Source organism: Staurois parvus, unplaced genomic scaffold (assembly GCF_062004578.1).
Source record: "Staurois parvus isolate SC_StPar_1 unplaced genomic scaffold, SC_StPar_1.0 ptg001302l, whole genome shotgun sequence".
Classification (NCBI taxonomy): Eukaryota; Metazoa; Chordata; class Amphibia; order Anura; family Ranidae; genus Staurois; species Staurois parvus.
In genome coordinates this window covers 12,211,058-12,227,864 of record NW_028319098.1, presented here as the reverse complement: position 1 = coordinate 12,227,864, position 16,807 = coordinate 12,211,058, and the positions used below count along the sequence as shown (strand labels likewise).

The 16,807-nt window shown below is 39.4% G+C and overlaps 1 protein-coding gene across 5 annotated transcripts in view; it reads right to left on the bottom strand.

Moving 5' to 3' along the window:
- Positions 1-16,807, bottom strand: part of EYA1 (EYA transcriptional coactivator and phosphatase 1) — a 138,570-nt gene that overhangs the window by 7,622 nt on the left and 114,141 nt on the right. For all 5 annotated transcript variants that reach the window (XM_089661048.1, XM_089661047.1, XM_089661050.1 and 2 more), the window contains exons 12-16: positions 12,953-13,011; positions 12,024-12,184; positions 4,894-5,008; positions 4,660-4,781; positions 1,260-1,360 (exon numbers count right to left, since the gene is read on the bottom strand). In XM_089661048.1, the coding sequence (XP_089517174.1) occupies positions 1,260-1,360; positions 4,660-4,781; positions 4,894-5,008; positions 12,024-12,184; positions 12,953-13,011 (558 nt within the window). The remainder of the gene's footprint in view (positions 1-1,259; positions 1,361-4,659; positions 4,782-4,893; positions 5,009-12,023; positions 12,185-12,952; positions 13,012-16,807) is intronic.

Sequence of the window (16,807 nt, the reverse complement as noted above, 5' to 3'; positions counted from 1 at the left end):
ACTTATCCTTTAATCAGCAATAAACTTCATTCTGACTACAGGAACACAAGGGAACAAAACCTTGCACCAACAAACACTGCAATCTGTGCAGTAATATCAATCTAATAAAATGTGACACGCACAAAAGGAACCTCGTATATTACTGGATCTTACAACTGCACCTCCAGTAATAAGGTGTATCTCATTCAATGTAACAAGTGCAGCCATGGATATTAAAATGGGGAAGCAGGATATAAATTACAAAAAATAATAAAATAATTCTGTTGATGAACCATACAAGAACATAAGGAAGATGATTACTGCATACCAGTGGGACATAATTTCTCACAACTAGCTGATTCTATCGAACACATGAACCTTTTGGAAAACCTTTGATAATAGTTTGGCAAGACCTCAATTTTCTAAATCACTATCCAACAGTATTAAGTTCATTCTCACCTCTGTAACTCATCCCATTCTGTTGCCCACTCTTCTTATTTTCTGACTAACTTTTATTACCTTGTGGGCATGTGTATATTTTCCCAGAGTTTGTTGTCTTTACATATTTTTCTAAGAATTTTGCCAAATCTTTGTGTATTGTGTCTGCTTTGACTGGGAAGAAAAAAGTAGATTCTAGAAAGCTGATCCTGAAAATTTAAAGTGGTAGTAAAGTCAATGCAAAAAAAGGGCCCCTGCAGGCCAATGGCATATTGTGCTAGTATGTGCCGCATACTAGCACACTATGGCAGACTTACCTGTCCAACAAAACCCTCCAGTGGCTCACTGTCATCGCTGCCAGGGCCTCCATATTCACCTAGTCTTCCTTGCTGTAAAGCATCAGTGCTAATCACTAAAGCTAGCTATGCATGGATCGAAATTTGGCAGGTCAGCAGGAACCAACCAAATTTAGATACTTCTATGACCATTCCTGTTCATGGAAAGCTGAGGTCCTGCTGGAAAATTTCCATTCAATCGGTGCTTGCAGTCAACTGGCTACAGCACTGATCAGTGTATTCTGAAGGCGGGGGAGTCCCACATTCACACTGAATGTGTGAATGGAGGAATCGGTTCAGTTTTTTTGTTCAGCCTCCTGGCTGAATTAAGAAAACTGAACCATGTATGGCCAGCTTAACACATTGTACTATCCCATGCATATGTATCCAGGTTAATGACAACATCAGCAGTTTGATAACAATATATTTACGTGATTGTCTTTTATCAATTGAAATATTCCTGCTTGGTAGTTTATCCATCTATACCTTGTGCAATAATGTGTTTACCTTTTTGGCTCCTTGCTCTTCTTCTACTCCATCTCCTACTACTACATAGACCACTTTCCTGCCAAACCTCTGGACTATCCTCTCAAAGCAGCTTTCTTTACCTATGAACATGAAAGTAATGCAATACATTAAAAAGAATCTTGCATCATATCCCTTGCTAATCAATCCAGATTCTGAAGTCCCTCAGTACATTTGTAGGCCATAACATATGAAATGTTTAACTTTGCTTGCAAGGAGGGAATGGTAGAAATTTCTGAATGTTGTGTCTTTGCAACCTTTGTGTAAGAATATAGTGAACTATAGATATACTACCATGGCAAAAAAACAAAATGTTAACATTTAGCAGTGAATACAGTGTTGAAAGTATTTAAATATATACTGACACAAAATATTTTTTATAATTATGCCAACTATAAAGCTAATTGTCTTCCAGTCCTGCCTTACAGTATAAAATTTGGAGGCAACTGGAGTTACACTTCAGAATGTGAGCTGAACTCTGTTGCTTCAAAAGATTTGATTGTTGTAAATGATTTTATTGTTGTAGAATGCATAGCCTCAAAATTGTCTAAGTGTAATAAGCAGCGATAGATTATAAAATGTGCCTGCCAATGCAGCAGTTACCATCTATAATTTGAAACCATAACAATGTGTAGCTTCTCTTAAAGTCCTCACTAATAACACTGAAAGAGAAAACATGAACTTTGCAAATGTCTGCACTATTTTGCAACTACTTTGCATACAGATATAGTTTGCTGCCTAAATGCAGCGGGCAAGGTAAATAGTAGGACCCCAGATAGTGTCACTTATTATTTTGCTGATTTCTGATATGGACCTAATATATTGACACATTAGTAATACTTTATTTTTAATGAGTCCCTTATGTGATTACATTTTATGCATGCATTATGATTTAATGGAAAAGTCTATCAAAGGGCATCTATAATACTGTGACTGTAAGGCCAGTTTCCATTTTGTTTCTGCTTTCTGCCGCAACTTTCAATTCACTACTCTATTCCATTAAAACTACTTCATCATCGGCATCATCAGCACTTCTTGGAATAATACCAGCTATATCGTACCATGTCACAGTCGTTAATCAAGACATCCTTATTAGTTCTGGAACCTCCATAGTGGGAACCACAGGATAAACAATGGAACAAACTACCCATCTTTAGACTAACTGAGTTAGGAGTTTCTCCAGTGGGCTTCCTTCTGCCAATTCTAACAGCTCCCTTGATACTTCAGGTAGTATATATATACACATCAGCTCTGTAAATTCCCTAGAATTAAATAGTGTATAATTTTTCAAAAAATATAAAAAAATGTTTTTAAAATATTAAAGGTAAGCTTTAGCAAGCAATTTTTGGGGTTTTGATCTGGGATCTTTCCTATTGGGACCCAGAAACCAACAAAAATGTTTATTTCCAGTATAGTGGGGAAAAGATAACACTTTTAATAAGACTTTTAATAATGTACCACCTTCCTGACCTCTGTTCTATAATTTATGTGCATTCGTGACCTTTGTTCTCCTTATTTCATTCACAAGAATGCAAACTGAGAGCATTCTAACAGAGTCACAGATAACAATAAAACATGGACAAATTCTAACTCTTCTCAATCTATTTAAAACTAAAGAAGGCCATGGATTATACCATTTTCTTTACTTCCCCCACGGGTGGAATGAAAGAAAATTGTTCAATTCCTCATCAACACAGTTAATGTGTTTATGGGGGAATGCCTCCCGTGGAGCTATTGTATTCTGCCTGTGGGGAGCTTTCCTGGACAGCAGAAAACAATGATCACTGCTAGCAGCTACAGCCACTGGCAGTAATTGCATACAAAAAATCTGACAGGCTGGTTGTATTGAAGTCAACCAATAGATCGACTTAAAACCAACCAGCCTGCCCATAAATGAATCGTATCTCAGCTGGTTCAGCAGGATTCAGTTGGCAGGTAGGGATGTACTGATACCATTTTTTTAACACCAAGTACGAGTACCGATACTAGGTATTACTGATACCTATTGCAGGCACACACACCCCCACTGCATGGGGAAAAAAATGTTTTCCCGGAGTTCTTAAGATAATGAATGAGCCAGAATTGACATGTGCGCAGTGCAGGCTATGTGTCATCTAATGAGGAACCCCCCCATCCAGTGTGCTAATCACTTCTTGCCACGAGACAGGAAGGGATCTGCATCCCCAATGGGTGTAAATTGGTAGACAATGATGTCCCAGCATTATACTATATGGATTACTTGCTCAGTGTCCTGGAAGCAGGTTGTGCAGGTCAGGGGGCTGGGGGAATTGCTGCTGTCCACGTCAGTTGTCCACACACAGGCTCTGCCTCTGCCCCCACCTCTCCTCCTCCTCCTCCGGATCTTGTTTATTCTCATACCCTGCTCATCCTCCGGCCAGGTGTGTGACAGCAGGGAGCCTTGCGGAATCACTGTGACAGCATGTCTGGGGACTTTACCGGCCCTCTCCCCATCATAGTGCCCTTCCTGTGATACCTTTTGCTGGAGCCGGCCCTGGCTTGGGGGTGCAGGAAGGGAACGGGAAGCTGACAGCTGAAATGTCATTGGTTGTTAAGGATGGGGTGGCCCAAGTCCTTACCGACCTATGAATGCTGGCATTCTTTCTTTTACATTTCAGCTGTCAGTGGGGAATCCCGCTGACAGCTGGAAGAACCAAACCTTAAAATATTGTTTTTTGGTATTGGTGCATTATTTGCATGAATACCAATACTCGTGCAAATGCACAGTATTGGCACCAATACCAGTATTGGTGCAACCCTAATGGCTGCCTTAAGAAAGCAAAGCTTTGTGTGGAGTTAGGCTTTTTATTACATAGAAAACATTTACACATTTATGAAGTACCAATGACCTATCTGCCAACACCAAAGGGTACTTAAAGCTGAAAGCCAGGAATTACATAAAAAACGACCTTGAAGTGTGCCCCCCACCTTGATGCCCATACTTCATTAAGTTTCCATATAAGGTAGTTCCCTTTCAGCGCCAATTGTCTATATTTGTCTGAATGCAGGGCCATTAGCCTGGCATAGTATGTAAGGATGGCAAGAGCCTGCCCACAATCCGGAGCATCAAAGAAAAGAAGTGAGAACCCAAAGCCTGATGGAATAAGACAAAATGTAAGGATATTCCTCTAGCCATAGACTTAACAAGGATTTAACTCTTGCAAAACAGCAGCCCCCACTGCAAGTGTGTTTTTTGTTAAATTCCTGGAGTTTAGCTTTAAGATTACCTGGCATACACCGGCTTCTATAAAGAGCAAGAGGGTACATACATTATCGAAGTTGAAAAACAATACCTTAGTGTGCAAAATTTAATTCATATGTTGTAAGTACTTGTGGCTAATGTTATCTGATTTCCTATACCTACCTATTTTAGTTGCACTATAAATGTTTTCAATGGGAAACACAACTCCTAATCCATACAACAGGACCTTCGCCAATGCTGGTATAAGTTGGGTAGTTGTAACAAGTATATTTACACAATTTGTCCTATTGCAGGAAGAAAAAAGAATTATTCAAAAAGCAGGCAATTATTTAATAATATATCCATAGATAATGTAACGTCTTTGAAGCTAGTGCTGCAAATGAAAAGGAAAATTACCTAGAATGAATTAAGGTGAGGGCTTTCAGTGCAAGTGTTAACCAAGAATCTGTCAAGGCTTCAATCTCAGCCCTCAACTGTAGCCAAGCTTCCCTCTTTGCTGGGCCAAGCAGACCTGTAATAGACAAAAAATATCAGATGAGAAAAATTGCTCATTCTTCAGTTCCTTCTATGAACATTTTTTAAGTTTATGCAAAGAACAAGATCTAAAGAAAAATAACATCCACTTCCTTAAAACTTTATAGTTTGTTTTCTCAAAACTCAAAAATGAAGCTCATGAATAAAATAAAATACCATTACATTAAATATAAGGGGCTGCACTTTGATGTTTGAAATGTGAGTCATTTTTGTTATCCCACAGCAATCTATTATATTTGAAATTCGCTGTAGAAAAAAGGACAGCAAAAGAATGAAAGGAATAAGCTATTTATCTGTATAGGACAACATAGACAGTTCTTATTTTAGAAACTTTGATAGTAAAGTTTGTGATACCTTAAATGATTTACCAAGGAGGAAAGAAGACATGTTAGCTACATACTATTATGACCAGACCTTTTTTGAAACATAATGCCAATTATATGATTTGTATAACTGTAACAATATTACCATGAAACTTGATGAATGCAAACTTTTACTGACCACTTCAACCCACATCTAGAGTTTTTTCTCCTCATGACAGCTTAGGGACTGTTTTTGGAATAAAATGAGCCCAAACAAGTTAATATATATTTTTATGATAATTTGCCTCTTACAGTATGTGATCACCCTGTTCTCTAAAAAGAATTCTTATGTTGAAGTGTTGTTTCTGAAGTTCACTAACCTATGAGAATTCATTGTGTTCACCAAACACTTGAACAAAATAGATTTTTTTTTGGTCTTTATGTACTTAGGAAATAGTACTTAAGAATAAGAGTTCTATATTGAATAAGGTCATATGTCACATAGAGAAGAACAGTCCACATTTAGGGCTCGTTCACAGCAGGTAGAGAGACCCTGCCTTTCTGTACCTGAAAATTGCAGGGCTCTGCATAGCTACATATAAAACAATTGCCTTCTATGTACCCTGTTCAAACAACAACGCTGCTGTGATGTGATGCGGAAAAATGCACACATGCTGCTTTTTTACCACAATGCGTTCAATGGCACTAGAGACCTGAATGCATTGTACACTTTAATAAGATTTTTTTTTTAAATTATCAATACAATGCACTGAAGCAGTGCATCGCATTGATTCCTCACTGAACGGGTCCTGAAGTATATGGATAACATCTTTTTTTATCTGCTGACTTAACTGATACCTTCATTGTAATTCTATATGCTTGTATAAGAAATACAGTAGATTAATGCAGTAATAGACAGATACACTATATTGCCAAATGTATTGGGACGCCTGCCTTTACTTTGAACTTTAATGCTATCCCAGTCTTAGTCTTAGTCCGTAGGGTTCAATATTGAGTTGGCTCACCCTTTGCAGCTATAATAGCTTCAACTCTTCTGGGAAGGCTGTCCACAAGGTTTATGAGTGTGTCTATGAGAATGTTTGACTGTCGGGTTGAGGTGCAGGCCAGTCAAGGTTCTCTATCCCAAACTCACTCATCCATGTCTTTATGAACGTTGCTTTGTGCACTGATGCACAGTCATGTTGGAACAGGAAGGGGACATCCCCAAAATGTTCCCACAAAGTTGGGAGCATAAAATTGTCCAAAATGTCTTTGTATGCTGATTTCTTAAGAGTTCTCTTCACTGGAACTAAGGGGCCAAGCCCAACCCCTGAAAAATAACCCCACACCATAATCCTCCCTCCACTAAACTTTACACTTGGCACGCTGCAGTCAGGCAAGTACCATTCTCCTGGCAACTGCCAAACCCAGACACGTCCATCGGATTTCTAGAGAAGCATGATTTGTCACTCAAGAGAACACATCTCCAATGTTCTAGAGTCCAGTGGCAGTGTACTTTACACCACTGCATCCGACGCTTTGCATTGCACTTGGTGATGTAAGGCTTGGATGCAGCTGCTTGGTCATGGAAACCCATTCCATGAAGCTTTCTATGCGCTTTTGTTGTGTTAATCTGAAGGCCACATGAAGTTTGGAGGTCTTTAGCTATTGACTCTGCAGACAGTTGGCGAGTTCTGCGCACTGTGCGCTTCAGCATGTGCTGACCCTGCTCTGTCATTTTACGTGGCCTACCACTTCGTGGCTGAGTTGATGTTGTTCCCAGTTGCTTCCACTTTGTTATAATACTACTAACAGTTGAATTTGGAATATTTGGTAGCAAGGAAATTTCACAGATGGACTTATTGCACAGGTGGCAACCTATCACGGTACCATACTTGAATTCACTGAGCTCCTGATAGCAACCTATTCTTTCACAAATGTTTGTAGAAGCAGTTTGCATGACTAGGTGCTTGATTTCATACACCTGTGGCTATGGAGGTGATTGGAACACCTGAATCCAATGATTTGAAGGGATGTTCCAATACTTTTGGCAATATAGTGTATATACAGGCAATGTAAAGTATACCTGTCATGAGAAAAATGTAGTGGTTGCTATTGCTTGTGTCATTCTAAAAATTGTCTGGCTGTATTTCAGAGATCATAACCAATATACAGTATATAAATTATAATATAAAGTATATTATGTCATATTGGAGAGACGTCAGACATCTTTGTAGCTAAATTTTGTTCCAGATAGATCAGCGTGTCAAAGTTTTGAAACCAAAGCAGCTTCTGAAAAAAAAGATTACCAGTTGTAGCCCTCATTTCTCTCTAATGGCAGGTTTCCTTTAAGTAAATAGATCAACACATTTAAAGTGTAATTTTACCCTAGAAGTAATGGAATTGTACTAACTAGACATACTACAGGTGCCTTACAGAATATATTGTGCCATGTTTGGTTTTTGTCCATGTTCTGGTTTTCCTTCCATTAGTGCTTATAGCTGCAAGCTAGTTCAGTAACACCATGCAAGTCCCCTTATACTATCTATGTCCTTTGATTTTCAGGAAAAGTGAAAAATGGAAGAGCATTTGTGTTGTTTCTCAGTAAGGCTTTGCAAAGGGGGGTGTCTGAACACTTCTAGCGCCAAATGAGTGTTTATTCAGGGAGAGACTTTGACATTATATGTGCTGAGTGCAAAGCAAAGCTGATCACAGACTTAAATACAAAATGCTGTAAAAACTAGATATGCTCTGAAAATGCCAGATTTATTGTGTTGGTATGTTATTTTCATAACTGGACACTTGTAATTTGCTTTGGTGACTGTGGCCATGTAATTATTATTATTATCATTATTATTATTATTTAAATAGCGCCAACAGTTTATGCAGCACTTTGCAATGTGAGGGCAAACATTACAGTTACAATAAAATTCAATACAGGAGGAATCAGAGGGCCCTACTCATTAGAGCTTACAATCCAAAAGGGGGGGGGGGGGTCAAGTGAAACAAAAGGTAATAACTGTGAGGGGATGAGCTGATGTAGAAAATATAAGTACAGTTGTGAGGTGGAGGCAGGTTAGGCTTCTCTGAAGATAAGTTTTCAGGGATTGCCTAAAAATGACAGAGTAGGAGATAGATAGACAGAATGGGGTAAGAAGTTCCAGAGAAAGGAGAGGCTCAGGAGATGTCTTGAAGGCAAGCATGGGAGGAGATGACAAGGTAATTAGAGAGGAGGAGGTCTTAGGAGGAACAGAGAGAATGATTTGATTGGTATTTTGAGAGCAGGTTAGTGATGTAGCTGGGGGCCAAGTTATGGATGGCTTTATAAGTTATTGTTAGTATTTTGAATTTAATTCCTTGGGTGATTGGCAGCCAGTGGAAGAACTGGAAGAGAGGGGTGGCAGACACTGAACGGTTGGTAAGGTGGTTGTGTCTGGCAGGAGCATTCATGATGGACTGAAGGGGGGATAGCCTATGTAAAGGTAATCCAGTGAGTTTCAGTAGTTGAGGCTAGACTAGGACCTTTGTGGTGTCATTGGTTAGGAAAGAATGTAGTTTGGAGATGTTGCAGAGGCGGCAAGCTTTGGAAAATGATTGGATGTGAGGCTGAAAGGAGAGTTCAGAGTCCAGGATTACATCTAGCACCCTGGCATGCGGGGATGGGTTCATGGTTGTACCACTGATCTTAACAGAGAAGTCAGGGGAAGGGGCACATGGGGGAGGAAATATTTAGAACTTGGTTTTGGATAGGCTGAGTTTGAGGAAGTGGTATGACATTGGTCAGTAAATTAGTGATGCGTTAGGAGACTGATTTGAAAAAATGAAGGATAGAAAGATAGATTTGGGTGACGTCAGCTTAGAAATTATATTGAAAGCCATGGAAGGCTATCAGCTATCAGCTCAGGGAGGAAGTGTAAATTGAGAATAGGAAAGGTCCCCGAACAGAACTCTGGGGGACCCCTGTGAGGAAAGCAAATGGAGACGAGGAATTAGTATTGTAAGTGACACTGGTGGGATAGGCAGGATGTGAATAATCGAAGAAGTCACAGAAACTAAAGGAGTAAACTTTTTTAAGGAGGAGGGAGTGGTCAACCGTATCAAAAGCAGCCAAAAGGTCCTGAAGAAGGAGTACAGAATAGTGTTCATTGTTTTTTTTCTGTTAGTAAATTGTTTTTGAGTTTTAGTAGAGCAGTTTCTGTGGAGTGTTGAGGGAGAAATCCAGACTGAAGGGGATCAAGAAGGTTATTCTTAATGAGGTGGTCACTCAATTAGTTGTAGACCAGACATTCAAGGAGTTTGGAGGAAAAGGGGAGCATGGAGATGGGGTGTAGGTTGTTAAGGTTGGTGGGGTCCAAGGAAGGCTTTTGAAGTATGGGTGTGTCTAGTGCATGTTTTAGATAGTTGGGGAAGGTGCCAGAAGAGAGGGAGAGATTGAAGATGTGAATTAGAGAGTGTTGGATAGAGTCAGAGAGTGTAGGATAGAGCCAGAGGGCAACCAAAGTATTTGAGAGGCAATAGGGTCCAGTTGGTTAGGTGGGCATTAGAAAAAAGTTTAGCAACCTCGTCTATAGTAGCAGGGTTGAATAAGGGAAGTGTTGGGTGTAACTGTGGACATGGGGAGTTAAGTGGGGGGATAACTTTAGAGTTGAAATTTCATCATGAATTGTATCAAGTGATTGGCAATCTCCTGGACAGTAAGTTAATGGGTGGTGGCAGTGGAGGAGGAAGTACAGAGTTAAAGGTAGAGAAGAATTGACGGGGACTGGATGAGAAGGTGTTAACGAGAGTGATAAAATAAGTATGCTTGACAGTGTGGAGGTAAGAATTGTATTTTTGGATGACAGATTTATATTGGTTGAAGTCTTTGTGAGACTTAGTCTTACACCACAGATGCTCAAGAACGCGGCTATGTGTTTTGAAACGTCTGGTGTCATCTGTTTGCCAGGGTTGTAGGGGTTGGGGCTTGATTCTGTGTGTAGTGAGAGGGCCGAGCTCATCCAGAGAGGATGACAGGGATCTATTTTAGACAGAAGTAGCTAGATTGGAGCAGGACAGGGGTGAGATTTTATCATAGAGGTGGTCAGTAGCAGAATAGAGAAGAGAAGGGTTAAAATGGCAAAGGTTTCTATGGGTAATTGTTAGGCGGTTGGAGGGAGAGGTGGTGGAAGACAAGGAAAGAGTGAAACTAATGCGGTGGTGACCAGAGAGAGGAAAAGGTTTGTTGGAAAGGTTGCATGGAGTGCATAAGTAGGAGAATACAAGGTTGAGGGTGTTGCCATCAGAGTAAGTGGAAGCATGTACCAATTCCTTCTAAGAAGTTTAGAAGTAGCAGGAGTGTTAGTATTCACAGGGATGTTTAAGTTGCCGAGAATGATTGTGGGAATTTCAGAAGAGAGAAAGTAGGGTAGGCAGGCAGAGAAGTCTTCAAAGACTTTTGAGTAAGCCAGTCAGATCATATGGAGGTTTGTGTTTTTAAGACAACCATGTAACATGAAGAACAGCAGTTTATAAATGGAAAATTGGAAATTAGTGCCTGGTTAGCTCGGTTTTTAGTCAACTAGGACTAAAACAATGTGAGGGTTTCTCCAGACAGAATGTGTGATGAAAATTACGTATATAATGGATTTCAGTTGGTTCTTTCATGGTAGCTTTTAAGTGTAGATTCAAAGCTGAACTCCAGGTAATTTGATACATACTAAAATACAAAAATGTGAAATTCTGTTAGACCAATTTTGCATTCTAGGCAACCCTGACAGAAGTGTGTGGGCACAATTGTGCTAGTTAAGTAGACTCTGACTAGGTTATGGATTCTGCTAAATATATATATTTAAGTATACCAGCCACTATAACAGTATGTCCACTCACCATAACCTTATGATCACTCACATAATATTGAGTAAGTTCCTCTTTTGCCATCAAAACAGCCCTGACACATAGAGTCATGGACTTCATTAGTTAAAGCATTACCACTGGCTTGTCTAGTAATGTTCATGCACAATGCCATCCACATGATGAAAAAATTATGTGATTCGTTGGACCAGGTCACCTTTTTCTATTGCTACGTGGTCCAGTTCTGTTTCCCACATGCCTATTTTAGGCACTTTTAGTTGTGGACAGGGGTCAACATGGGCACCCTGACCAGTCCATGGATGCACAGCCCGATACACAACAAAGTGCAGTGCATTGGCTTTTTCAGTAATTTGAGCTACAGTAGCTCTTCTACTGGATTGGGCTACATGGGACAGGCTTCATTCCCCATGTGCATCAATGAGCCTTGGCTGCTCATAACAAGTTTCCTATGTTTGACCACTTTTGGTAGATCCTGACCACTTCAGACCGTGATCATCCCACAATATTCCACAAGAGCTACAGACATTACAATTTGGCCCTTGCTAAAGTTACTCAAATATTTACGCTTGCCCATTTTTCCTGCTTTCAACACATCAAATTCAGGGACAATATGGTCACTTGCTGCTGATCCCACCCACTTTCAGGTGCAATTGTAACAAGATAATTAATGATATATATATTGCCATAAATATTTTTGTTACGTAAACTCAGTTTTGCTTAACACTCTGATGCAGCAATAAATTAAAGTAACCTGCTGATATTAACACTAATGCCTCTTGAGTTGCAAGTTTCCATTTTCATGTGAACACTCAATACTGGATATCTTGTATGGTCACTCACCTCCAACATTATTTTTATATGTGTTGTAAATTTCTTTTACTCTTCTATAACGAAAAGCCAGTTTTCTCATCCAGTCTACACCTCCACGAACTCCAGTCGCTAAACATAGGTTTGCACTGGTTGCTGCAGCTGGGAAGCCGTCTGTCCCAAAATTATACGTGCTGAATGAATACATGGAAAAAAATACAATTACGAGTTGTGATATTTTTGATTTATCTGCAACATCTGTTTTGGTCTAGACTTGATTATCCTCTGTTAGTCATGCAGGGACTAGATCCCTCTCTGCATTGCTGGTTATGGGAAGCTTCCCCAGTAATCACTGAACACTGGGTGTTACAGGATCAGATCAAAAAGTAACATTTCAGAATCTCTGTTGTATAGCCAGTCTAGGTGTCACCTTGCTGTAGCTCATGTACCTTCAGTCTTTTCTACACAGATAGTTGATGGAGATTTTTTTTCTGGGAAAATCACCATGTCTATATGAGCTTCCAGCTATTTCCGGGCCAAGGGAGCTAGTTTGGGACAGCAGTACAAATGATCGGGAACTGATGCTGTAACAACAAGGAGTCCTCTCCCACCATCAGGTGGCCTTTTTCTAGCCGTAGATTTTCTGAACATTGAAAGGGTATAAAAACCCATTACAAATATTTATATTTTTATGACATATTTCTTTGCTCTGATGTCCACAAAGTGTCATTTGAGTTTGACATACATATTTTCAAAGGTTGAACCCACATTTTCCTCTGGATAGAACTCTACATATTCGAGCTTAGTAAGCTTATTTATATATAATGAACTGTGCAAAATACATTGTGACAGACATTATGCAGACACAAAATACAAGAAATATTTTTTAGTATTGCATCACTTGTTTGATTTGGCACGGTGTCCATGTAAGAACTAAAATTACATTTAAAAAGTGAACAAACCTCAAGTCTTGTCCATTATCATCTGAAGATACATCATCAATATGAACCTGGTCACATTCCTAGAAAAGAAAAGGACAGGATGCAAAATAACTCACTTTTACCACATAGTGCAAATGAGCAGGCAAATAAAATCTCCATCTTGAAATGTTATTACATGCCTTTTAAAGCAGTAGGTGGCAGCCTTGTAAAATATCCACTTTACGTTTTAAGTGCCTTAAAAAAATCCAGCTGTCATTACATTTTACTGGCCTACGCATTCTTATTTAGAGCCCATTTTCAGTATTTACTAAGCTGCTACAAGCAATTAGCCTATGTGCTTTATAAGGGCCTCTTTGCTCTTTTAGGTACCTTAAAATATCTTACTGTTTAAAACAGACACAGTCAGTACTTAGTTTTTCAGTAATGTAACATGCTACAAAAATTAAACCCGATGCAAACCGCCAATGAAATTATGACCTCTGATTGCTGTTGAGCCACACACTAACACAGCCTGAGGCCAATGTTTCTGAAGAGAGTACACCAAAAAATCTGTTACTCGTTTTCCATTTATTTAAGACATGTGAGTTTTATTTATTTTGCCTTGGCTGGATAGAAAAAAAATGCTCAGATTCTGGAAATACGAAAAGCTCAGACCAGATCAGACACACTTTCATTTTTTTCCCCTTTTTGTTAAATAAGTGGGTTTAAAGTTATTTGGTGCTCGCACTCCCTACACAAAGAAGCCTTGTTACTGATATTTTTCTGTTGAGTATTTTACAGAATGGATGAATGAAATTAGAGCAATTTACTGTAAGGAATTCTCATTAATTTGTACTTGTTGATTACCAAGGTACACATAATTCAGTAGAAGCATGCTGGGCAAGATCATTAGAAAGTTTATTTACAGTGCTAAAGCAAACACTAGAGTACTGTGCACTTTGACACCACTTTGGCTATGTCATCACGTTCTATTGTGGACAGATGGACCTTAACACCTTCTGCCAACATTCTGCATTCAGGAAACCATAGAATGTTCATGATCAAAGCTAGGGTGAGAGCCAGGAGGGCAAATGAGACACATGCTGTAGGTAGATAATAGACTATACTTCATGAATCAGAGTGAATATGAGAACATTATTACAACAAGTTCTAAAGCTTAATTTCTTCACAGGATCAGGGTTCTTGCAGAATGCTACTTCCAAGATTACAGCACCAAGACTACCACAGGTAGCTGATGACAGTCTCCCAACACACCCCAAATTTTGGTTGCTGGTTGTATGTGCATCTCATATGTATGGATATCAACAGCTTATATTATGTTACTTGGCTAGAACTCCACCAGTCCATTACCTTCACTTAGAATGACAGGAATTGTGATGGACCAGTTACTGACAGGGGTTCTGATCAATTTGTGGTTAAGGTCTGTCACTGCCTCTAAAGCCTGCCTCTGATTGTTGACAGTCAACTAGGTCAATCAAAAGATCCAGGCCAACCTGGAAATGGATCATAACAGAAACTACGGCCCTACGAACAAAAGGTAAATCTATTTTCTTTTTTCACAATCAGCACTGGAAAAAGTGTTCTTATTCCTTATCAGATACATAAGTTTACTGGATATCATTCAGTAAAAGCTGTATGTTTTAGACCAGCATATGAAAACTATGACAGTTGGAATAGGAAAGCAGGAGGACTGGTAGGATCACAACTTATTTCACACAAAAGAAGCAATCCATAGAAAACAGGATACTTTTTCAAAAGTACATGGTACAACAGACACATATCAAGAATGTGAAATGTTGGGGTAACATTCTTTAACCACTTCCCGACAGCCCTATAACAGATATACTGCAACTGGGCGGCACGGGTGCACAAAATCATGTATATGCACGTGATTTTGCATTTCCGGGTAGGGGGTCGCATGCGGCCGCGGCTTTCAATCACCGGGTCCCGACTGGTGAATACTTGCTAGCGACTGGTGATTTCCGAGCATCTCCGACCGGGAGGAGAACTGTATGCAAACAATACAGTTCTCCTCCCTGTCAGTTTGTGCACACTGCTTTGGATGGCTGAGCAGCACAGCCATCCAAAGCAGTGTGCTTACAGTGAAGCACACACACACACAGACACAAGTAAAACAGCACACAGTTAACCCTTTGATCGCCCCTCATGTTAACCCCTTCCTGCCCAGTGCCCTTAGTACAGTGTCAGCGCTTTTTTTTTGCACTGATCACTGTATTGGTGTCACCGGGGATGTCAGTGACACCAAGTCAGTTCCTCCCAGTGTCAGAATGCCTACCGCAGTTCCACTATAAGTCGCTGATCGCCACCATTATTAGTAAAATAAAAACTGAAAAAAAAATTCCAGAATCTATACTGCCGTTTGTAAACGGTATAACTTTCACGTAAACTAATTAATTTACATGTATTGGGGTTTGTTTTAGCAAAGACATGTAGCAGAATACATTTTGGCCTACATTTATGATGAAATTTGATTTTTAAAATTTTTTTATTGGACATGTTTAATAGCAAAAAGTCAAAAATATTGTTTTTTTCTCAAAATTGTCGGCCTTTTTTTTTTTTAGAGCGCAAAAAATAAAAACCATACAGGCGATCAAATACCACCAAAAGAAAGCTCAATTTGTGCGAAAAAAAGGAGATGTAAATTTTCATTTGGGTGCATTGCATGACCGCGCAATTCGTCAGTTAAAGTAACGCAGCACTGTAACGCAAAAAGTGGCCTGGTCAGGAAGGGGGGTAAATCCTCTGAAGGGCAAGTGGTTAAGAGATTATTCTCACTTAACAGATTTACAAGCTTATTTACTAGTTTAAAATGTATTTTTGTCATCTTTCTCAGTTGTATTTTAGGTATGAGTGACCACTGTAGAGCTGGTTTTAGGCCTCATGCACACAGAGTACTTGCTTTTCTTCTCTGAAAGCCAGAACTCCTGGCAAAAGCTGCTTAAAAAACGTGCCTAAAGCCACATGGTGCACAAGCGTTTAGGCACGTTTAGACTTGTTTAGGTGCATCAAGGGTTTGAGCATCAATGGATTCCATTGGCTAGATCAGCCTTTCTCAACCAGGGTGCCCAGGCACCCTGGGGTGCCTTGAGGTTTCTTTAGGGGTGCCTTGGCAAAATGTCTAGAAATGACCCAAAACTTGTATACAAGCCAGTGGGTGGACAGGCCTGCCTTTTAGTTAATAAATCACCTCTAATGTTGGGTGTCCTATGTAGATGTGTGTATGTGTGGATGTTGCTGCATTATAAAGACTATTAGAATAGTTTCTCATATTTTAGAATGGGATGCCCTTTTAAAATTATGGACAGTCTTGAGGCACCCTATTTTAGAATGGGGTGCCTTAAGACTGTCCATAATTTTAAAGGGTGCCTCTGGGCTACCCATAATTTTTAAAGGGTGCCTTGACTGAAAAAAGGTTGGGAAACACTCAAATATGCCTAAACACATTCAGATTGTAGGTACGTTTAGATGTGTTTACATGATTTTAATTGCATTCAGTATTTTTCTGCTCTTCAGCTCCTCTCTTGAATGATGTTTTTTTTTCTCAGCCTGTAAACGCTCCTCTTCTAATAGGCCTATAAACACCTATGACAAATAGGTTAACATAGAGGTGATTTTACATGCTAAAAAAGAACAAGCCCAGTGTGCATGAGGTATTAATTATTATTATCTTCAATATTATAATCTGTATGTTTACACTTGATGTGATGTGTGATCCTTCCTCCAACCATTATTTGCTCAGAGCAAAAAATATATAAAATTGTATTTGGCTGCAGATTTTATGAAGTGTCTTGTAAATTATGATAACAGTCCAAAGTAATAAATCATGAAGATAAAATCCTACTTGCGGAGTTATTA